Source organism: Schistocerca americana, chromosome X (genome assembly GCF_021461395.2).
Source record: "Schistocerca americana isolate TAMUIC-IGC-003095 chromosome X, iqSchAmer2.1, whole genome shotgun sequence".
NCBI classification, from domain to species: Eukaryota; Metazoa; Arthropoda; class Insecta; order Orthoptera; family Acrididae; genus Schistocerca; species Schistocerca americana.
Window position 1 is genome coordinate 473,458,092 of NC_060130.1, and position 24,882 is coordinate 473,482,973.

General features: G+C 39.8%; 1 protein-coding gene across 1 annotated transcript in view; it reads left to right on the forward strand.

The window, feature by feature from the left end:
- The window catches only part of LOC124554842, a 511,599-nt gene that overhangs the window by 48,720 nt on the left and 437,997 nt on the right, over positions 1–24,882 (forward strand). Inside the window, exon 2 of the mRNA XM_047128504.1 lies at positions 2,215–2,418. Within this exon, the coding sequence (XP_046984460.1) occupies positions 2,215–2,418 (204 nt within the window). The remainder of the gene's footprint in view (positions 1–2,214; positions 2,419–24,882) is intronic.

Consider the following 24,882-nt stretch of genomic DNA (forward strand, 5'->3'; position numbering starts at 1 on the left):
TATTTGTGCCAAAGGTGGGCATACCGTCTTTTAGGTAGGTAGTCTTAATGTTCTGGCTGATCAGTGTTCAGATCAAGTCACATTTATTGTGACTACATTTTGCATTCTGACAATATTTTGTATTCTGACAAGAGGACAGAAGCTTAGTTACCCAGTGTACCCTCTATAGCTGATAATGAGATGAACGAGGTACAATTTTTAAGATTCTGTGCCATGTCTGACTTGCTTCCTAAAATATTTGAGGGTTTTTAATGTGTGTTTCTTCAACTTTGTCCTGTGTAATTCATGGCAAAGTGCTTCATAGTGAACAGTGGGATCTCAGTGTCCAGTGGGTACAATATTTCAACAAATGACCACTTTGCCATCATCAGGTGTGCTGATGAATTGAAAGCCTTTGGAATTAGCACCAGGCTTTTATCTCCTCTTCTCCCTCCTGCCTGGCATTCTGTATGAGACCCACATCCAAGTGCGGGTGTGCCTCGAGCATCTTGTCCTCACACTCCTCCCAGAGCCAGGCCGTACCATCCAAGATTCGCACACCGGGACACATGCCGGTGGCATCTCTGCTGCTGCTGCTTTGCCTGCTCCTGAATTCAGTTTGTTATGGGAGTTCTCTTTCCTCTTCTCAATCAGACTCTGTACAGGTTCCTTGGCCTTCCTAAGGATGGTATCACTATCATGATTGATCAGTGTCTCCCTTACTTGAATATCAATATAATACTGTAATTAGACAGCACCAGAAGCTGGTTGGTGTCAGAACCATAGTATGTGAGCTACAGCGTGTACCATAAGAAGATGAACAGTGACCTAAATTTATATTTGCACAGCTGCCACTATGAGGCACGGAGGAGTGGTATGCTCAAAACATAGGTACATGTGACTTTCATGTTCCCTGACAATGGGTGTCTAAACCAAAAACTTCTGAGGATGGTATTGCAGAAAAAGAGATAAACAGAGTGACAAATTCAGAGAGCTCTGCATCCTGCACTAATTTCAAAACAAGTGGAAACATAAAAGGAACCTTAGGAGGATTCGCCTATTGCAATTAATCAATTTTGTGGTGCAGTAGTGGGGAAGATTGGACAAATTATTTGGAAATATAAAGTGGAAACTGTCTTCCACCTCTCATTAAAATACAGGCACTGCTTGTTAGCATAAAGGACGACCTCTAACTACAGAAATCTATTGTTTATCAAACCTCCCTTTCAATGTGCCATAACTTATATAAGCCAAATGGTGCATACTGTCATAGATCATTGTCAAGAAAACCAATGACACACCAGACTTCAGCAGCCTATAAATTTGACAGTCACGGAACATTGCCTATCAGAATTACATGAAATGTATTACGACTGTACTAACGTTCTGAAACAGATGTCTTCTGGGACTGTGTAGTTAAAAATCAATTGAGATTTGAGAAAGTGAGCCGCTGATCAGTCGTGATCCTTAATAAGACCTGGAAACCCACACTGAGTTTGATTAAGAAGACGGAGGAGATATCCTATGATGAAACGATTTCAGAGCTGGGCAGAGCAACAGCATGGATGCCACCTGCGTGCGTCTCTGTGTGCAGATCTTCGACAGAACGACTTGGTGGCAGGAAGAGTGTAAAAGAGAAACTGGATGCATGCCCTCACTTGGGTGTGGACCTCGTACAGAACACCAGGTAGGAGGGAGGAGCAGGAGGCATAGGAGTTACAAGGTCAGCGCCAGCTCCTTGGCATCCAGTTCATCAGTATGCTTTGCTGAAATGCGGTGTTCATTGGACACTGATGCTCGTCTGTTCATCCATGAACTATTTTGTCCATTTTTAATGTCATTACAGGGATGGCTTATCCTTTTTTTGTTATTAATTAGGCAGTCACACACCTCTCTGTCAGTGTTGCAGACTTCTTGTGTACTCCTGTTTTAGTATTTTAGACATTTAAACCACATTTATCTTCAATTATTTTGCTACAGATGCTGATAGTCCCATTGTTGAGTGCCTGTACCTACAGTTTTGGACTAATTTGCCATAGAATTTATAGGGATTCATCCCATAGTAGGTGGATTGAGTGGGCAACATGTTGCGTCTGATTCAGCTAATGCATGCGTATATTTTTCATTATAACATGGGTGTTAAAGTTCTTTTGCTTTTTGTTGTGATGTTCTTGAATGTGAGCTTGTTTTCAAGCTTAACATGTATCTGATCTGTTCATATACTTACCTATGCAGGAAACGGTGACACCTAAAACACTGCCGCGGAAAACCTTAAGGCCTCGCAGAGTTAGATTTGACCTGCCTGTGAAGGAGAAAGAGGTTTCACCATCTCAGGATACATTGAAGGAGTCTAGCTCTCGTCAGAAGAAAGTGAAATCCTCCCCATCTTCTCCAACAGTTAAAGGGTCATCTGTGGCAAACAGGACAAGAAAAAGAAAGGTACATTTTTTGGATTAATAATCTAATGAATAGAAGGCTTGTACATATTTACTGCTGTCTGCTCATCCTGAATGTAGAAAATCAAATGCTTTCACTCAAGTGCACCCACCCACTAACTGGCTTGATGCCCTCACCTTGTTTTATTATTGTCAATCTTATTGGTGTACATTATGTTTTTAGCCATTTCACTTTTACTCTTATGGATTGTAACTCGCTGTCCTGCCCACTATGCCTCTGTTTCATAAATCTCTTGGAATTTATGCTTTAATCATCATCCTGTTGTTGATGACTATGATAAACTGTTACTAAAAGATATACACAATAATGTGGAGTTTGGTTTTTATTTCTCTTCACATTTATTAACACACAGTGTAATTCAGTGATCACCTTTGTAAATTATATTTTTGCATACTCATTAAGTTAAACAAACTCATTCTTTTCGCATACAGCAATAAGGAACAAAATATCTGTGCATGTTGGAGACTCAATAAGAACTTTACCGGACTGTCACATAGTAATTGTACATTTTGAACTTTTTTAAGACAACAATTGACAGGGTGAATATATTTTACAAGATACATGTTAACTTTGCTGTCTTGAGTTTTTCAGTGTGTAAAATTCAATGCAGCAAAGTTAACTTGCAGTTTCTAAAATACACACATAGCTACCAAATACTGACGGACTGATTTAGTGATTATATTAATGAACACCAGCCGCAGACTGACTGAGGCTTTGCGTGGTACGCCTACTTATAGACATGCATATTATAGCAATTACAAATTGGTAAAATTCTGAATTATTCCATTTTAGATATTAACATAAAAGACTGGTTGGTTAAAAGGGACAAAGATGTGGTAGAGAAGTATGTTCATTTAACTAAGACGTGTATAACTAGCAAATAGCAAAATCATCGGTACAGTCTTATGGGAGAGCAGTTTTAATGTGCATGTGCATTCCCAAAGTTTGCCAAAAAGTCTGTAGAAAGTGAAATATTTAATAAACTAACAGGTTATTTTAGTGAAATTATACATTTTTTGAAAGAGAAAAATCAGGGCCACTAAACTGAGGCACTGAGTTTCGGAAAGAATGATGTCTTAATATTGAAACTTTCTGGAACACACAAATTTTATACACAAATAGGTTTCAGAGTATTAAGTTTTTGGTGAAAAGTAAAATGTTTGTTGAAAAGTAAAATGTTTGTTGAAAAGTGAAGAATGATGGATTTAAATGAGTGATATCAATCTTGTAACAAACTGTACTGAAATCGTATGTGTACGTGATGTACAGATGTAGTAGGTCATGAACACATCTACAGATAAAATGTTTCTGTAAGAATCAGATATACTATTGCCATCAGCAATCAGTATGAAGTTAGTCATTTCATGAACTATCACATACATACTACTAACAAAACCAGAGAAAGAAAGTATTACTGACATTAGGAGTGGTATAAGAACAACTAGGATAATCCCACATTACTGTTACAGGATTTCATTTCTACTTAGCTATAAGGAATTATTCATTCCGTTACTGTCCTCTCAAAGCATGAGACAGGTGGGGAGTCACTTGTGCGTGGAGGAGGCACCTCTTGCTGAAAATGTACGTAGTAGGATGGTGGTGTGTCTTCATCTGCTCTCTGGCCTGCAGATGTGTGCACTCATATGCTTCTATCTCTGAGGCAGTTATTTCTGATGTTTTGCACAAATAGTACTTCCAGTGCCTTGATATTTTCACTTGTACATACAGGGGTGATGAAAAAAAAATGTGAACACCACAAACGCAATACATTACTGTACCTAATAAGGTGTAGGAAAACTGTTAGCATGCAAAAGAGCATCCCGTTGTCTCTGAATTGATAAATTCAACTCCTGTATGATGTACCTTATACCATTCTTTCTGCAAAATAGTGTCTGTTTCAGGTAATGATGGTACAGTTGTCTAGCGATCATGCACCCTTCTCCTTTTTTCCAAAGTAGACCACAAAGCCTCAATAATATTAAAATCTGGTACTGGTGGCTGGGACAATTCATCCTAGTGCTGACAAAACCAGTTCCGGACAATGCGGGTAATGTGAACATAGTCCCTGTTGTCTAGGAACACAGCGTTACCATTGGGTAACAATCACTGTACCGTGGGACAGATGATATCAGCCAGGATGGTCACTTAATTCTTGGCTGTAATGTGACCTTGCAGAGTAACCATGGAGCCCATGGAATACCATTATATGGCTGCCCAAATAATCACCAAATTCACTCTTGGCACCTAAACTCATCCAGGAGTTGGAAACAGTATAAAAGAAGACTCATCCAATCAAATGACATTCTTCCATTGTTCCATAGTCCAGGCTTCATGCCTTTGGCATCCCATTTTCCTGTTACAGGCATTTGCATCACTGGTGAGTGCTTTTGGAATCCCAGCTCATCCTGCAATTCTTGGTCCAAAGTATGTCAGAGCAGCAAACAGGGCAAAACCTAGAAATCCTCCTTTTTAACGTCAGTTGGGCGTCAGTTCATTTTCCCAACTTGTGGCGAGAAGCAGTTTGAATACAACTTTTAAAACCTGCGAAGAATCACACATACCTTGTTAGTTATTGTAGTGTTGCCCTCATTAGCTGGGTGTGAAGTTGATGATCTTAGAATCTAGGCAGGTCCTGAGTCACTCTCTTTGTGGGTTGAGGAAGTATCACTCTACCTTTGATAACATTGCTCTCCTGGAGGCACCCATGCAACAGGCTCTCTGGTGCTGTTATCACCTCCTGGGTATATTATTTGATGCAGAGAAGGCCTGTAATAGTAGTTTGAAATTTCATCCTCAGGAATTTATATGAATGGGGTTTTTGAAGGTTCCTTCCTCTCACCATGCTAATTTTGCTGTTGTGTCAGCGACATCCTCTCTAATCTCTTTGAGCACCTGTTTCTAGATATTTCTGGTGTGTAACACTTCGGTGAACAAGCCCAAGCGTAACTTGAGCCACAACAAAGGAGCATATCTCGTGCTCCAGTTTTCATGATGCAGGAGCCACCTATCATTTGAAACCTGGACTGCTTTCATATCTGAGTAATCTACAGATGTGTTGCTATTTGTCCTGTGACAGGTGCTGCCTTCTGTTGTCAATTTCTGTAATTTATTTGAAAGAGGAAGTAGTGATTCTAAGAGCTGCTATCACAACTGATAGCCATTGCATGCCCGCATCATTGTGAATTTCATGTATTTACTTGTTAGTTTTTGCAGTTTGCTATAGTTTGTCTACAAATATGTCACATTTGAGTGAGCAAGAAGTTTTGGAAGCTCAAGAGGAAGAATTCAATGATTTTGCATCAGAGGAAGAAACATCAAGATGGGATCAGCCTGAAGAAGATTCATATTCATGTAAGCTGCAGTTTGCTACAATTTTTCATCACTAATGTTGCTACATATACTGCTGCCGTAAATGGATTTTAATTGTATTTTATTTGTCTTAATCCTTTTTTTTTCTTTTTTTTTTTTTACGGAGGATTTTCAAGACAAAGCAGCATCCAGCATGGGTTTCCAAGATTTTTTGGAGAAGATGAGACAGTTTTATGGCAAAATAAACAGGAAAAAAAACCAAGCTCGTATTGCCGTGATTGTAATGTACCTCTGTGTATGGCAGAATGCTTCAGACTACTTCAGGCAAAATCCAGTTGTGTGCAAAATAAGGAACTAACCTCTCACTGCTTTTTGGAAGGATGATTGTACTTTCTGTCACAATTATTGTTAAATTTTTATAATGTCAAAGAACTAAACTAATAAGAAAAATAAACATTTAAATTTGGCATCTTTTAGTGTGTATTACCCTGTAAGATGTGTTAAACACAAATATGCCTGTAGCATTTAAAAAAATGACATAATGGTCTGATCATCAGGACTCACAATTTTTATGAGTAGCTGGAGCACAAAGCGTAAATAATTTTGTGTCCCTTATCCACATAGTATTTTAATATGAATGCTAAAGATGTTGCAGTTGTGCGTCCACACCAATCATCTCCTCCTCCTCCTCCTCCTCCTCCTCCTCCTCCTCCGTACTTCACTGTTAGCACTACATGTGGTGGCAGGTAATGTTTTCCAGGCATTCACCAAACCCAAACCCTTTCATCGGACTACCACTAGGTATAATGTGATTCATTACTTGAAATCACTCTCCTCGACTATCGTGTGCCATCCTCTTTAACTCCCTACACACAGTCATTGTGCTGGCTGGACTGCTGCTAGCACTTCGTTAGTCATGAGTGAGTCCGTCTGCTGATTTCATGTGATTGTTTACAGCCACTCCCATTACGACCATGCGGATAAGATGCCTGTCACCTCGACTGCTCGTGATACGAGGCTGGTGGGATCCAGCACAATGTTCCGTATTACCCTCCTGAAGCCACTGATTCCATATTCTGCTAACAGTCATTGGATCTCGACCAATGCGAGCAGCAATGTTGCGATACGATAAACCGCAATCGCGATAGGCTACAATCCGACCTTTATCAAAGTCGGAAACGTGATGGTACGCATTTCTCCTCCTTACACCAGGCACCACGACGACGTTTCACCAGGCAATTGTAATTGGGAAATCCGGTGAAAATCCAGGATTTTTTTTTCTTGTCCACGTATACACCCTGTTGTATTTTAGTAGAAGATATTTGAACTTCAAAGGGGTGATTTGAAATATTGTTTGGGCACTCCAGTATGTTAAATTATGGATTGCATATTTACCTCTTTCTTCTGCATCAAGCCTGCTGGATCTACATAGACTACTGATCCCTGCATGGCAGCAGTGGGCTGCTGGATGGTGAGCAATGGTTTCATATTGACATCCGAAAATACAGGGCCAACGTCCAGGAATCATATTGGATGATAAGATTTTGGATTCACAGTGCCCTTGCTAGAGTGTTTCTAAATGTTCACAACTTCTGCCACTTTCTCATGGAAAAATTTACCAACCCACAAGCACCAGTTATATATTGCACACAGAGAAGTTTAAATGTTAGGCATTGTCCTGAGACTGACTTCAACCAGGATGCTATCAGGGACAAGTGCTTTGGAACTATACAGTGTAGGAGATAGACTGATAAGCTAAAACATTATGACCTCTGCCCACCTCGATGTTGGAAGCCACCTAGTGGCATTGTGGACATGTGACATGCTAAGAGAACTACATAAGCGGAACAGACATGGACAGGAGATCACTGTAGTGAAGGTGTGGGCTGCAAATGGGGAAATCTATTGAGATGACTGACTTTGACAAATAGAAGGTTATTACTACACAGACTGAGCAAGTATCCCACAAACAGTGAAGTTGGTAAAATGTTCACATACTACTGTTGTGAGCACCTATGGAAAGAGGTAGGAGGACAATGAAACTATCACTGGTTGGACGTCCATGACACTTCACAGAATGTGATTATCTGTGACACCTGTGCCAAAAGAGCACAATGCTGGTGCACGCACAAGTGGTTTGGAGCACACCGTTCATCATACTTTGTTGAACATGGAGCTCAACAGCAGACCACTGCTATGTGCTCACATGATGACCCAACGACGTCATCAATTATGATTGCAGCAGGCATGGGACCATCGGGATTTGACTGTTGATCAATGGAGACGTGTCAGCTCTTCGGGTGAATCAGAGTTTTGCTATAGTAGGTCAATTGTCATCTCCAAAAACGCCATCGTCTAAGTGAATGGCAGCCTGAAACTTGCAGCACCATGGACGCTGGCTGGTGGGAGCGGTGTTATACTATGGGAAAATTCTCGTATGGTAGTAATTGAAGACATGCTGATAGCTGCAAACCACCTGCATTCCTCCACGCTTGATGTATTTCCCGACAGTGATGTCATCATTCAACAGTATAATCGTCCATGTCTTCTAGCCAGAAGCATGCTACAGTGGTTTGGGGAGCTTTATGGTGGACTTACGTTGATGTCTCAGCAACCAAATTCCCCTGATATAAATCCTATGGAACCAACTGGGGCACTATCGGGCACCATAACCCATACACAAATCAGCGGCCTGTTATTTACATGAATTGCGTGACTTTTGGATGACAGTGTCCTGTGTAATGATGATATAGCCCTGCCTCGTGGATGCCTGCACTTTCCTAGTGGACCACTGAATAAATAGTTGAGCCACAACGGCTTGCCACAGTGATACCTGAAGACAATGAGCAACTGCCTTGTGGAAATTAGACTAAATGATCCAGTGCTGTGACTGAGAACATTTCAAGCATGTGAATGTTCTTGACATTTCACTAGAAATTGTGGAAATGTTAGAAATAAATGCTGATGATTCAGAAAAATTCTGTTGAAGCATGATAATTGTGCTATGAAACAGCCTGATACAAAAATCATGAACTGCAGTAGTTTTCTGTGATAAAGAAAAGTCTGTGAATTTTTAGTTAAATGAAGGATGGGAAGAAGCTCAGATGTGGGCAAGTGCAAAGTCTGTTAAGTTTTGTAAAATTTGAGTCTAAATTGTACAAATGAAACAAAGAATTACATGGAAAAAATCATGCACCAAATGAAGCTGAGAGGTGCGAAATAAAAAAAAAAAATTTGAAAGATTTATAACTGTCCATGAATGAATATGTTCCTTTATTGATGGAGATCTACAAGACTTTGTGACACTGCCACAAAGGTTTTAGCGACAGTGCTATACTACTCCTCGCCAAATCTGTTTTCCCAATCAGCCAATCATATGTATTCCTTCAGTAGCTCATATGTATTCCTTCAGTAGCATATTATAATATGGACATTGTATAATTGACGTCAAGTAATGATGAATCACAAAAACTATTGTTTATTATTCCACTTACTCGTGTACAAAATTCAGCTTGAGCTACACATAGATGAAAAGTCCTATGTGCCACAACACTGAATTTCTTCATATAGAAATTTTAGGTATATACAACTACCATGGAATGAGTAATTAAATGGAAAATAATGTCAAAGTGGGTGCAGTTTCATCCCAGTTACATCAAAACTTAGGTATCTAATCACATCTGCATGTTACGAATCAGAGCTGTAAAATGAACCTGAATTTTTTAAAATAGGAGCCTCCTGTGTCAATACAGTCTCCATGCTTTGTAGGCATCCTTGAAATCATGGGATGGAAGTCTTGTAGCGTGCACATAATCCTGTAGTGTGCACATAACATCAGATTTCACGTTGTTCACTGTCTCAAAATGATGTAGTTTCAAGAGTGTCTTGAGCAGGGGAAACACAAATGTTCACTGGAGCAAGGTGGGGGCTGTATTAGGAGTCATGTAACATCACGGTTTGTGACCAGATAATATTTTGCTAAGAAGGTGGTGTGGCTGTATGCATTGTCTTGGTGGTGTTTCCAAGAATGAGTGATACGTGGTCAGTTTTTTATCTTTGAGCAGTTCCACATAAAACGTAGCATTGACGGTCTGTTCAGCAGGTTGAAACTCATGGTGAATGATGATACTATTAGCACTGAGAAAGACAATGAGCATTTCCTTCACATTTGATCTGCTCAGGAATGCCTTTTTATGGTATGGTGACAGTGAGATATGCCATTCTGCTTTCTATTTTTCTCAGGACCGTATTTGAAAACCTGTGGCTCATCTCCCATTACAACAGTGTCTGAAAAAGTTACAAAACTTTCTGCAGAATTCCAGAAGCTTTTCACAAACGAGTTCTCGATTGGATATGTGAAAATCAGTTTAAATTTTCGGGATTAATTTTATCCACACTTCCTTCATTCCTTCATCCATATTGCTCAGTTACAGTCTTGCAGATATTTTTTGGGTATATCCAGATTATGAGCTATAAGAATAACACTCATTATGTCTATGTTCAAAAGTACATAAGAATACAGCTTCAAGAAACAAATGCAAAAGTAATACAAGTGACAGAATGTGATGTTTAAGGGAAAAAATGCAAGTGAAGAAAACAAACAAAATTTTTAGAACTTGGTTACCACATAGAAAATACAGGAAACAAAATGGATGTAAACATCTGTCAATCACATTACACAGGTTCGTGAGAAGAACTAAACTTGTGTCTACAACAGCAAATATAATTACGTACTTATAATCTCAAGAAATATTGTTACTCGTTTGATGTGGTTCAGGAATATCTACTAATTTGACATCAAAATTGTTTTGTCAAACAATTTTTCAAATGACTTTTAGTAAAAGAGAAGAAAATGCTTCTCAAGTGTGGTCTGTATTCCTAAACAAACTCATCATGATATGAAGTGTGTCTACTTACACTAATCATTAAATATTGCCATTATGAGCAACAGATCAAATAATTATATAGCCACGTGGCAAGACTAATGTGATGCAAGTCCATAACATTATCAGAATGTCAGGCACTTGGGAAAATTATCAAATGTACTGAGTGTACACATAAGGTGCAATAATTTTTAAACCCATTCAAGTAAATGTTAAGATTATTAGTATGAGAAATGAGAAAATGCAGAATGGGCAAAGATAAGTTTGTGGCACACAGTTCGCATGTGTTAAAAAAAGTTTCTAAATAAATTAAAAAAAAAAAGGAACTGTATGTGAACACAGTTTACATCACACTATTTTATTTTAATCTTTCCCTTTACTCATGGATGTTCTGCTTTGTTAAGATACTAACTGGCACTTGCTTCATAAATGATGTGCCATAGTGGTGTTTAATCCATGTGGTTGTGGTTACAAGCACAAAGACTCCAGGGCCACATGTAGTGGCACTCTGTTGTGTTGTATCACAAATGGACTGGACCAGAACATTCCACACTCATCTGGATTGACAGCTCATATTGCAGAGCATCATGTGTGAGTAGTTCAGCAGTGCCTTTTGCACACTGCTGAGTTGTCAGTTCATATCACAGTCTATCAAGAACTGGTAGCACTGCAGGGCCATGTTGTGGAGCACTTGTTAACTCATGATGTCACATGAGCTGCCATCTTGTTATTCCAGTGAACCATTTACTTGCATTTGATGACTTAGCAGCGATGTTAGTGATGCCACCATTCCAGTACTTCATAAACTGACACACAACAATATCACACAGAGAGAATACCTCCACTACTCATAGACTCTCATTATCAGACACTTACATTAGACACACACAAAATAGAGTGAAATAAAACAATATTATCAGTGATTAAATATAATTCGAAAAACACCACCAGAGTCGAGATTCCATTTCACCTGCCTAACACTTTCATGACCAAGCCTGAGCACAACTTGAGCCACAACACAGTATTCAAAATACCTTGCCCAAGTATATATTGGGCTATGATGTTCGCACTGCACAATCAATCTGTTGCTTGAAAACTGGTGCCATATGAGAACAATGTACAGACATTTCACTACCTGTCCATTGCCAGGTGCTACCTTCTGTTGTCGGTTTCTAAATATATTTCGAAAGAATCGTAGTGAATGTAGGAGCTGCTGTCACAACTGACTGAGCTGTTGTGTGCATGAATTGTGAGATTCCCTTGTGTAGTCATTAAGCATTGCTAGGTGTTGTAATTCTGCTACAAATGTTCACATTTCTTGAGTGGGCAAGAAACTTTGAAAGCTCTGGAGCAGGTTGCTCTAGTGCGCGTGCCTGATGCAGAAACTGCACATGCGTGCAGCAAGGAAGTCTGCTGCACACTTACGGGGATGGGAAAATGGGTACATAATAGAACTGGTTATATGGAGAGTATGACTAAGTAATGCATTGTAACAGGATCTGCAAACAGAGAAATTCAGCCCGAGTGAAAAATAGTAAAATTCTATTACATTTGTGAAACAAGACATTTCTTTTTTATTACAAGAATCGAAAAAATTGGAGTGAGGTCCCTTGCTGTGGCAAGACGCAGACTGCTTTTCAGTGTTGGTTTTCTGCAGTTTTTATTCTCTTCATAACGGAAAACAGCTGTTCACAACAATACATGGAGCCAAACATAGAAATAATGTTAGCTGCATTTGTGTGCAGCTGTGGAAACTCTTCTGCATGAGCATTAGGGTACCATCTTAACAAATTGGTTGTACTGTAATATCTCTTCTTGAGGGCAGTGCAGTTTTGCAAATTAATGAGTTATAACTGCATCTCCAAAGGCACAGTGTCAGGTGCAGCAGAAAATGGCTTGCTGATCACTTTGAATTCATTTTTCAGGTTACATAGGTCTCTAAACCTGGTTTAGTATGACTGTCAGAGTAGCACAATATTTTGTTGATAAACTGCAAAACATGAGTCTGGAGGTAATGGTAGTGATGCAAAACATTAGGCTTTCATGAGCTGCCTTTCAAACAGACATAGTTTGTCCATGAATGCACGAATTTTGTCATACAGGCTAGGAATAAGCATATAATTTCCTTGAAATGACAATTTAAGTGAATTAAGTGTCCTGTGATATCAGTAAGAAAGACTAAGTCTGCAACCCATTTGTCATTACCGAGTGCTGGCTGTCTCTCTCCTTTCATTTCCATAAATATGGTGATTTCCTCCCAAAAAGCAAAAAAAAAAAAAAAAAAAAAACAAAAGAAAAACCTTTGAGAACCTCGTGCTTCCTCTAAGCCATTGTACTACACAATGATAGAGTACATCACCAAATCAATGGTAGGCAATGAAAACTTCATAATTCCAATAGCCAGTGACTGCATTATCAAAGACAGATTTGGAAGTGCATGGATTTCTCCAAACTGTCAATAACTAGGCTTGTATTATATAATTACAACTGTAACAACACTATCTGTATTACTTTATGTATTTTTTAAGAAGCTATTTTTGCTTCTCCTGTAAAATTTAACAAAGTGGAGTTACGAGGTTTTCATTGCCTATCATCATTATGCTGCTGCGGAGTCTTTTAAAACTTCTTGGAGCTGGTAGTGACTGATACCATGGTGCCTTACAAAATTCACACATTGTATAATGACCTTCATGACTTCGCTATATTGCACACTTTCTGTGCATAGGGCTTCCTAGTGGATAAAACAGTGTGTACTTGATAAGTCTTTCCCAAATTTGGTCTTTTTTTTTTCCTTCATACGAGACAAATCCATTCTGACTTGCAACCATGTGCGGAGCTCCATCTGTTGCCACAGAACAGAGCCTGTCCCACAGCAAATGTGTTTTAAGTGAATTCACACACTACCTTGAATATTTCATGATCTATGGTTGTGTAATCTGTAGGCATAACATCTAATAGTTTCTCAAAACCTGTACTTCATAGTCAGCACCCTGCAAAAATGTTTCAGGCTGTGCATAGTCTGTTAGTTGGTGGGTTCATTGAGTGCTAATGAATAAGCAATGAAAGTCTGACCTTTCTCCTTCAATCCTCTACATCCATATCTCGAATCCAACAAGAAACTGTTTGTTTGGAGAGGCAAACTCCTTCAAATTTTCTTACCTCTCCTGGTGTTAAGCACTCTGTGACAGCTAACAAACAGGATTTGAACAGAGGCTCCATTGAAAATATGCCACTCCTTGCAAAAATATGTGCAACTTTGTACCTTGCTCTTAATGCAACATAGGTGCATTATCAGAATGCTGCTCATCAGCTGTCTAAAATTAATTGCATAAAATGTATGTAAAAATTGAAATTGACACACGTGAAGAACATGCAGAAAGTCTATGTTATGATGTTTTGCTGGCTCAAAATTACCTGTTGTACTTTGCCCTTTCAGTGTGGCAACAGGTTGCTTTCTTGCCGCTCTGTCAACCTTGACAAACTGCCCGGCATGAAGGGACATGTAGTGATGCAGCATATTGTACTAAGCATCTAATGGCACACTAGACACTGAGGCAACCCATCCTTTACAATAAATGAGAACTGTTCTTCCCAACTAAGGGAGATGGGCAACAGGATGTTTAGAGACATCATCACTATAGCTATGTTCACCATGAAGTGTGAAGTATTAATAAATCCTGTGATGCCATTAGTCAGGTGTGCACCCAGTGGAGCACACAATGTGATTGTGTGGTGTCAAAGGACTGCCTGATGGGTTGCCTACCAAACTTGTGCCTGCCTGAGGGCAAATTGAGAGGCACACATGGGTGCCCATGCTCAGTGAACCAGCATTGGAACAGCCTGCTGTAGAGGAAGAATTTGGTGATTCTGGATCAGGACGGAGAATTTCTGAGTAGGAATTGTCTGAAGAAGGTTCGTATTCAGGTAAGCTGCAATCTGCTTCAATTTTTCATCAATAATATTGTTGCTACAGATACTTCTTCTGTAAATACAATTTAATTCTGTTTTGTTTATCTTAACCTTTTTTTTTCAGTTTTATCTCCTGGCAAAGCAGTAGCCAACATGGGATTCCAAGATTTGGTTCAAGAAGATGAGACAATTAACTGGCAAAATAAGTAGGAGAGAAGCAAGCTGGTATTGCCCTGATTGCAACATACCTCTTGTGCACCAGAATGCTTCTATTTTTTTTTTTTTTTGGTACAAAAACCAAAGATTTGTAATCCATCACAAAACTACAATAAATATTATAATTTAACCTTGAAGCTTGGTATTTTTTAAAATGTGTATTACCCTTTAAGATACATCAAACAAATGTGCCAGTTACACTTTAAATGATGTCATAAATTACAAGTTTTGTGGACCTGAAATATTTCTATGTGGCAGGATCTGAGAATGTCGGTGAAGGTGACACCTGCACAGCGCAAAGACAGAATTCTTGTAGAAATGATCAGTGGGGGGTTCTGAAGCAATCTGTCACACATTGTCAGTGGGAAGATTTGCAACCATTCTGTTATATATTATTACTTATGGTAATACACACAATGTATTTCTCCACAACATGTAGTTTTGCAAGTCACATGTTGTCTCCTGACAGTACATGTAAAAGTACTTCCTCCTCCCTTTCTAGTCACTTTTTCCTCTTCCTTTCTGAAATTAGCATACAGTTCTCTTCCACTTTTCTTCTCATGCTGCCATTTCTTGAACAAATACACCTGGGAGTGTTGTCTTGAACTTTGCTGATGTAAATATCTGTATGCCACATGTTTCCACATACATGGTTACCAACATACACATGGTGTGCATAAATACATCTTATCAGCCTCATTGAAAGTATGCAAAGTGCAAATTTAACCTCCCAACTGCAGGTGATTTTTCAATTCTTTTTCATATAAAACTGTGGACCAGTTTTATTCAATAATGAGAAGAGTTATAAAGTTTGTCTTAAATGAATGTAACAAGAATACCAAAAACTGAATTTGAAAGTGAGTTTTAATTGACATTCAATGTACATAATGTGTGAAGCTCACAAATCACATTCAAATGTTATAAACACAGGAGAGAGTTATTGATACATTTTCTGAGTGGTGTGTATCATGAAGAAATGTTGCATACATAAGGCCACATTGCAATCTTCATTCCAAGTTCTTGTTTCTTTCTGCATATTTTTCATCAGCATTTCTTCTGAAATAGCATACAGCACACCTACAAGATTTGTTATTTGCTGCATTCAGATGTATATGGGATGCACAGTGCCTTTCTGTCAGTCTTGTGCCTCAGGCATGGATGTGTGTGATGTACTTAGGTTAGTTAGGTTTAAGTAGTTCTAAGTTCTAGGGGACTGATGACCTCAGCTGTTATTCCCATAGTGCTCAGAGCCATTTGAACCATTTTGTCAGTCTTGTTGTATTTGCATCTCCTTGTACATGTCTAGGTAATGCTCATGCATGTTTCTTGAAAATCACTTCATTGCATCCATTCTAAATTCCAAAAAGGTTTTCTTTGTTGTTTGGATTTTTTGGAGTAAAATAAATGCATTGAGTAGAGAATGATCAATAAGGTACAGAAATACTTTGGTGTGATACTTCTTTTGATGTTTCCTTATGATTTCATAATAAAAAATTTCATGATATGCTACCCATTGTATCGATATAGTCATATTTCAACTGAGGTTAAATTATTAATTTTGTCACTTTTTTTATTTCGGTTATATGCAATGGTGGTGAGTGTATGGGGCTGAAAGTGCATTTTTTTGTCTTGTCATGTTACAACCATGATTTTCCTCTTTGTAAAGCACTGGTATTTACCTTTTTAGATTTTGTATCTGCAAACACGGTCAGTAGATCCTTTCCATTTGTTCAAAGAATTGCACAAATGCCTATTCTGCATTGTACCCAATAATCAGCTAGTTCATGTGATGTGTAAAAATTGTCATTTATTACACAATAGCATCTGTCTGATAGAGAATTGATTAGATGTTAAACATTTTTGGTAGACATATGGTATTCCTTATACTTATCCAAGAATGCCATACTTTTGCCAACGTAAAATAAAAAGTTCCACATGTAACCTGATTATGATTCGCACAGAACAGTTGATTTTATATCAGAGGAAGATCATTTTGTTGGTATATACTGTTTCCACTGAAGTCTTCCTTTGAATAATAGTAATAATAATAAAACTTTCATACATGCTACCAATTCATTCTGGAATTAAAACTGAGCTGAACTAGTTTCATAAATATTCAGTAACTTTGTATACTTTTCATAACGATACGAGATAAGGTAAAAATGGAAAGAGTACTTTGACAAACTACTAAATACGAGAAACAGCATTGAAAAGGGAATAGAGATTCAGCATGGGGACACTGGCCTGGAAGAACAGAAAAATGTTTTGTGTTAGAAGTAGAAGTAGCACTTAGAAGAATGAAAACAGGAAAGGCACTTGGGATAGAAAAAGCAGGTGCAAAGATGATAAAAGCAATGGGACCTACTGGGCCGCAATTGTTATATAGATTGCTAAGAAGCAGATCTACTCCAAAATGCATGCATGTAAATGGGGAAAGGTAATAATTCCAATGTTTGAGAAGGAGGACAGAAAAGTGTGTGAAAACTGTCAAGGGGTCAAATGGTTCAAATGGCTCTGAGCACTCTGGGACTTAACATCTGAGGTCATCAGTCCCCTAGAACTACTTAAACCTAACTAACCTAAGGACATCACACACATCCATGCCCAAGGCAGGATTCAAACCTGCGACCGCAGCAGCCGCGCGGTTCCAGACTGGCATGCTCATCCACACGTGTAGCCCCTGCAGAGGTTGTTGATGAATCAGCCTGGTACTATTCACACAACACGCCTCTCGTGCAGTACAACCTATATGCGAAGGGCTGGAAAACCTATTTGTGCTGGGCAACCTATACGTTTGGAGTGGAAAAACTGTCTTACCCCTGACGTGTAGGCTGCCCTACAAATCAGATCGGTACTGTTCCCACACAAGATACCTGTCATGCAGGCAGCCTATTTGGCAGGGTCTTAAAAAAACACAAATTTGTATCTGTGAGTTTTAGAGCTATAACATTACAAATCCCTTATGTTGGTCCTCTCGGGGCAAGGATTTCATGTATCAAATTTGGTCCACTTCAGTCCAAAAACCTGGGAGGAGTTCTTATACATATATACATACATACATACATACATACAGATGCTCAGCTTTATGCAGTGTGTTTGTAAATTTCCGTTACAAACTTGTAGAGGGGAGTGAGTACACAATATTTTAAATAGGAACCCAAGTTCCAAAGTGTACTGTTTCTGTTCTATGATGGTTTCAATTCAGATGTTCAACTCATCCATTTCTGCTTCTGGAATTGCATTAGGCATGACACTCTACAATTTTTAGGCAACGGTTCAAAAGGAAACGTGATGAAACTTACATTTCTCACTTACGCACATTGTGTTTGTACCTTATTCCAAAACAAAAGAAATCGAGTATACTGTACTTATAGCACAGACAACAGCCTTGCCACAGTGGATACACCAGTTTCCGTCACATCACCGAAGTTAAGGCAACCACATCCTGGTTCAGGTAAAAAAAAAATCGGTTTTCGGTTTTCATCATATTTCGATAGATTAAGGTTTTATTTAAGTACTCTGAAAAGGATTTTGCTGAAAAAAATTTTTTTTGATCAATTAAACACGATTTCCTACCACGTGTGTTTATGTGCCACGCCCACTTTTCTGTCACCCACTTTTCTGTCACCCACTTTTCTGAATATATTTTAGATCTTTATATCTCCTACATTGCACGGCAGGTATTTTTTTTACTCCCAAGTGTGTTGGCTATCCTTGGAATGCAACTGTCGGTATTCTTTTGTTTCTGCTGTTTGTAAACAACATGCGAGTAGTTTTTATACTTACGTTTTCAGTGCTTGTTTACGTGTGTTTTGTTGTGTTTATTGAAGATGACGAAATGTAAAGCCATTTTCGAGAAACGACAGTTTAGAGGAAACAAGTTTAGATAGCTTTCTGTGCAAGAGGTTATGTCGCCTGGAAACGATGTTTCTAATTGTAATTCTTTAACATGTGCTCTCACCATTTCAAGAGTGTTACAATGAATTTTCTGTAAGTGACGAGGGGTACAGTAACATTATTATAAATTAAAGAATATTATCAGATGTAATTTCTAAATTTGTTCAATGTAGACAGAGTGGTGAGTCACAGAGAGTGAAAATTTGTGAGAGTGCCAGTAGGAGAAAAGGCCTAGCAATTGCTTTGGATTTAATTTGCACTAAATGCTAAGCTGTGATTTCATTTATGAGTTATTCAAAACCAGATGCAAGTTACCCGTATGAAATCAATACTAGGTTAGTTTATGCCTTATGATCCATTGGCTAGGGCACGGCTGCAGGGAGAACATTTTGTTCAGTGATGAACTTACATCAACCACCGTATAAATTTGAAAAACTGACTGCAATATTAGAGAAAGCTGTATGAGGTCAATGAGAAAAGCATGAAACTGGCTGCTAGGGAAACAGTGGAAGAAAATGATGGATGTACGGATATTGCAGTTACACTTGATGGAAGTTGGCAGAAATGAGGATATACTTCTCTGAATGGAGAAGTGACTGCTACGAGTGTAAACACCGGTAAAGTGTTAGATGTGGAGATAATGTCTAAATATTGCAAATGTTGTAAAGTCAATGAATATGAAGAACACAACTGTGTGGCTAATTTTAGAGGAACAAGTGGTGGCATGGAAGTTCATGGAGTACAAAAAATATTTCATCTCTCCGTAGAAACAAGGGATGTATGGTACACCAAATCTTTGGGCAATGGTGACAGTAAGGTATGCAACAATGTGGTAAACTCTAAGCAATATGGAGATGCCATTATTAGTAAAATAGAATGTGAAGGCCATGTTCAAAAACGTTTGGGAACAAGACTGAGAAAACACTGTTGATATGAAAGGAAAAAATTTAGAAAATGGAAAATTGTTGACCGGACAGGGTCAGTTAACTAAAACTGAAATAGAAAACTTGCAGGTATACTATAGGCAGGCAATTAGGAGAAATAAAGAAAATCTGGAGGCAATGAAGAGAGATGTTCGGACCATATTCTTCCATAAGTCCTCTACTGATGATAAGCCATGTCATGGATTGTGTCCATCAGGAGAAAATTCGTGATGCAAATACAAAAGGGCTCAGGCAACAGGAAAATCTTATTCTCACCAGCAGTCTCTTCCTGCTGCTGTTATTACAGCAATTAAACCTATTTTCAGAGACTTGGCTCATCCTGACCTTCTAAGGAAATGTCTGCATGGGCGAACACAGAACCCAAATGAATGTTTCAGCAGCATAATTTGGAACCACCTTCCTAAAACTGTATTTGTAGGCATGCTTACAATGAAACTAGGAGTTCACGATGCTGTTATTGCATTCAATTGTGGTAATATTGCAAAGTGTTGGGTAATGAAAAAACTGGGAATTAATCCTGGTGAAAATATGATCACTGGGCTGCAACATTGTGATAAAATGAGGATAGCCATATCAGACAGGTCTGCATCTAATATGGCCAAGAAAGCAAGACAAACATCCAGGAAGGTGAAAAAGAAGCTGGAAGACCTGCTAGAGGCCCAAGAACGGCCATCATATGCAGCAGGACAGTTTTAATTAACTCTTAAGTAACAAATTTCAAAAGTTTTTTCTCTAAGTCAATTTCCTGCAAACTAAAATTTTCAGTACATATGCCCGATTATATCAGAAACTCTCATAGATAAATGAATGAAATTTTCAGAGACTCTGCATAACATAAAAAGCCATCTCTGGTACTACATTTATTAATATTCCCCCATTAGGAAGTTCACAAAAAAATATTTTCTGCAGGAAAACTTAATATTTTTTGTTAATAAATTTTAAAAAAGTATAAAATGGATGAAGTAGATTTTAGTATAGTTGACTCTGTAAGCATCATGTGACATACAGTAAAAAATATTAAGGTCCTGCATCAAATAGTTTTTTTCAGACACGGGTCAAACACTTGCCTAAATTACATGGGTTAGATAGGCAGGGTCTGGTCCGTTTAAGCACTGTTGGGCATGGTCGGCACTTGGGTGGGTGACCATCTGGGCCACCATGTGCTGTTGCAATTTTTTGGGGTGCAGTCAGCCTCATGATGCCAGTTGAGCTACTTGACTGAATAGTAGCAGTTCCAGTCAAAGAAACCCATCGTAATGACCAGGAGAGTGGGGTGCTGACCACATGCTCCTCATATCCGCATCCTTAGCTGCGGATGGTCCCGATGAGTCACTTGTGGACTGAACACGGAGTGGTGGTGGTGGTGGTGGTGGTGCTGCTGCTGCTGCACTTATAGCACAGTACTGATGCATTACAACAGATGTTAAGGGCATCAGGTGACCATTTGATGGAGTACATGTCATCATGTCTATCCTATTGCATACCAGGACAAGCAGCTCTGAGACTTTTTTTCTTTCGCTCAGCAAACGTGGATGCATTAAACATCTGAATTGAAATCATTGTAGCTGGAAATGGAACATTTCCTGATTTGAGATCCTGTTCGCCTCTACAAGTCATAAAAGTTTGTAATGGGGATTTCCGAACTTATCCTTTTCCCTGCATGTAATGTGCACATCTCTTTGTCCACCTGCTCCTCTCCTCTCCCTCCCTCCCCCTCTCTCTCCCTCCCTCTCCCCCTCCCTCTCCCCCTCTCTCCCCTGTCCCCCTCCCCTTCCACCTCCCCTCCCTCCTCCCTCCCTTGTCCATATGCACCTGGAGTCCCTGCAGAAGAGGTTGATAAAGCTGGCCAGTACTGCTCCCACATGTCTTGAGCAGCAAAGCATATACACCAAAGGCTTGGAAACCCATGACATGTTGCCTGCCATGCAAAGAAGGCCTCTACTGCTCCAACACAACATGCCTGTTGTGTTTTGCAGCCTACAAATCAAGGGCTGGAAAACCATTTCTTGCCCATGATCTGTATGCTGTCCTGCAAAGTATGTCAATAAGGCAAGTCGTGTAGCAGTACCCTGTATGACAGGGCCTTGAATCATCATGTAACATGTATCTCCGTAACTATCAGAGGTAGAGCATTGTAACGCCCTGTATGTTGGTCCTCTCAGGTCAAGCAGTTTGTGTTTTAAATTTGGAGCATATCGGTCCAGGGCCCAGGGAGCAGTTCTTATATATACATTGTATACATATTAAGATGGACGTATGTGTGTGTGTGTGTGTGTGTGTGTGTGTGTGTGTGTGTGTGTGGTGGGGGGGGGGGGGGAGGCAGGCAATTCATCCACATATGGTCGATTGCCTAACTGATTACCCATAAGGGGCTTGATGATGTGTAGGCTGCCCTTCAGAGCAGTTCCATAATGCAGGTCAATACTGTTCCCACACAACACACACATTGTGCAGAGCAGTCTATATGGTAGGGGCTTAAAGAAGTCACATGTCTGTATCTCCATACATATTAGAGCTAGAGCATTATAAACCTTCCTGCCTTGGTCCTCTTGGGGCCAGGAGTTTCTGTGCCCAATTTGGTGGAGGGGCCTGGGAGGAGTGTATATGTACTATGGGAATTAACAGACTTTTAACACAGAATGGAAGTTGGAGTTGGATCCAATAGACATTCCATTTCAGAAATCATTAGGGAATTCAATTTCCCTAGATTCACAATGTCAAGAGTGTGCTGAGAACACCAAATTTCAGGTATCACATCTCACCACAGACAACACATTGGCTGATGGCCTTCACTTAATGACCAGGAGCAGCATTGTTTGTGTAGAGTGATCAGTGCAAACAGACAAGAATACTGCATGAAATAACTGCAGAAATCAATGTAGGATGTACTACGAACTTATTTGTTAGGACAGTGGGATGAAATTTGGTGATACAATTTGAATAAATGACAATGCTCCATGTCACTGGGCCAGAACTGTTCACAATTGGTTTGATCATTCTGGTTAATTCATGCGAATTATTTGGCCACTGACATCACCTTAAATGATGATGCCCATCGAACTTTCATGGGACATTATTGAGAGATTGGTTCGTGCACAACATCCTGTAGAAGCAACACCTTTTCAATGGACAGCTGTAGAGTAGAATGGTTCAATATTTCTGTAGGGGTCTTCCAATGACTTGGTGAGTCTATGCCATATCGAATTGCTGCACTACACCATGCAAAAAGACGTCTGAAATGATATTAGGTAGTCTGTGACTTTTGTCACCTGAATGTATAAAATAGATATCTCTTGGTCCCTCTTCTCCTCCCATCTCTCTGCCCATCACCTTGTTGCCTCCCTGTCTATCCATCTCACTCTACTTCCCAACCCGTCTCCTCTTTCCCCCCCTCCTCTTTCTGTTAATCTTCTCTTCCCCCTTCTGTCCTCCATCTCTGACCACTGAAACCTCAGACAACTGGGCTGGATGGCATTCATGCTCTACTAGTGGTCATCTGTGAGACTGTACAACTAATTTCTACTCATCCTTCAGCATACATTGTTTGTAATGCAATCAGGATAATATGATGTGTGCTGGGGTTGCATTCGCATTGTCTGCCTGTCTTGAGGACCTCATTACCTAGGAAATATGGTTGTATGTATTTGTGTGCATTATGTTCGGAGGGCAATATGGACCCCACCTTGTGATATACCTGCCCCAGGATCTTCAATCTGGTGCACACGACAGTGTGCATAAATGGTGGTGGTGTATCGAATGACGTCATCTGGAACACAGCATTATATTTTCAAATGTGGTTTAAGAAAAGTATTGACTGCACCATGTCACTTTGTGTCAGTGTATCTGATTCGTCTGGTGGTGGACGGAGGTGTGGTTGTTTAACCGGGAAACCACACAAACAATTTGTATCTCTGCGTGTGTCTCCTGAGGTGTCTAATGATAGGCCAGTATGCAGAGGAGTGAATGTGCCTCTGCCTGATAATGTCGTGTGTTTTCAAGGCATGTCTCATGCTGTAGTGGAGTCCCATGTCCTCATGAGTGGGAGTCATACTGTATTAGCCATTCAAACCTCATAGCACAGGCATTGGCATACTCAAATGCTCTACATGTTGCTGTAGTAAGTCACATCTGTACATTACATTTCATGTCTTCAGGACGATCCTGCACACGCAACTTTTTTTGGCCTTTGGCACTGGGGCACACTTAAACTTTGGGGTGTGCTGTTGTCTTGCCATGTTGCACCATTTTATGTCATGTGAATTGCAGTAGAGGAGTTGTGAAGTGTGTTCAGGTCCATTGCCAGGAAGTGTCAATGCTGTTCAGCCACGTCACACAGTGTACGATGTCATCCTTACTGGATACGTTATGAATGAATGTGGTAATGGAGATGGAAACATGTAGGCATTTCACATTGGATAAACGCAGTGGTACATACTTGCATTAAGAGCTGAGTGACCTCACGACATGGAGCACACTTTGGAAGTTTTATTGCTACATATGCAGTGCACTTCCTGTGATGTACTAATGGCCATCTCTATGGAAACGACACTCTGTTGTCAGTGGAAGGATGGAAATGGATGGGTGTATGCTGGGGGGGGGGGGGATGTGCATATGGAATGTTGCATGTTCAGGTGCCTGTATATGGTCTGATGTGTAGGCTGCACTGCAGAGCAGTTCAGTAACACAGATCAGTACTATTTTCACACAGCACACCTGTCTTGCAGGGCAGTGTATATAACAGGGCTTAAAAAGGCTGTAAATGTTAGAGGCAAGTACTTTGTCAGATTTGGCCCACTTTGGCCCAGGGATTGGGAGAAGTTCTTCATCTACATATGTGTTTGCCACCTATAATGCACACGTCTTGGTCCATCTCCTATTCCCCCCCCTTCTCTCCCCCACGCGCTCGCTCTCCCTTTGTCCATGTCCTCTGCACCTCTCTGACCATAGCTTGTTCCCCCCTTGTTCTATCTATATCCTGCTACCCCTCCCACTGCCCATATCCTCATCGCCTCCTGCTTTTCCACCTGCCCACTTCCCCTGTATCCTTTCTACCTTTCTTCTGCATCTCCCCCCTCGGTGTATATCTTTTCCTTCCCCTCCTTATGTTGTCCCCACATCCCTCTCTCTGCTCAGCCGTACCTGTCCCTGAAATGATATTAGGTAGTCTGTGACTTTTGTCACCTGAATGTATAAAATAGATATCTCTTGGTCCCTCTTCTCCTCCCATCTCTCTGCCCATCACCTTGTTGCCTCCCTGTCTATCCATCTCACTCTACTTCCCAACCCGT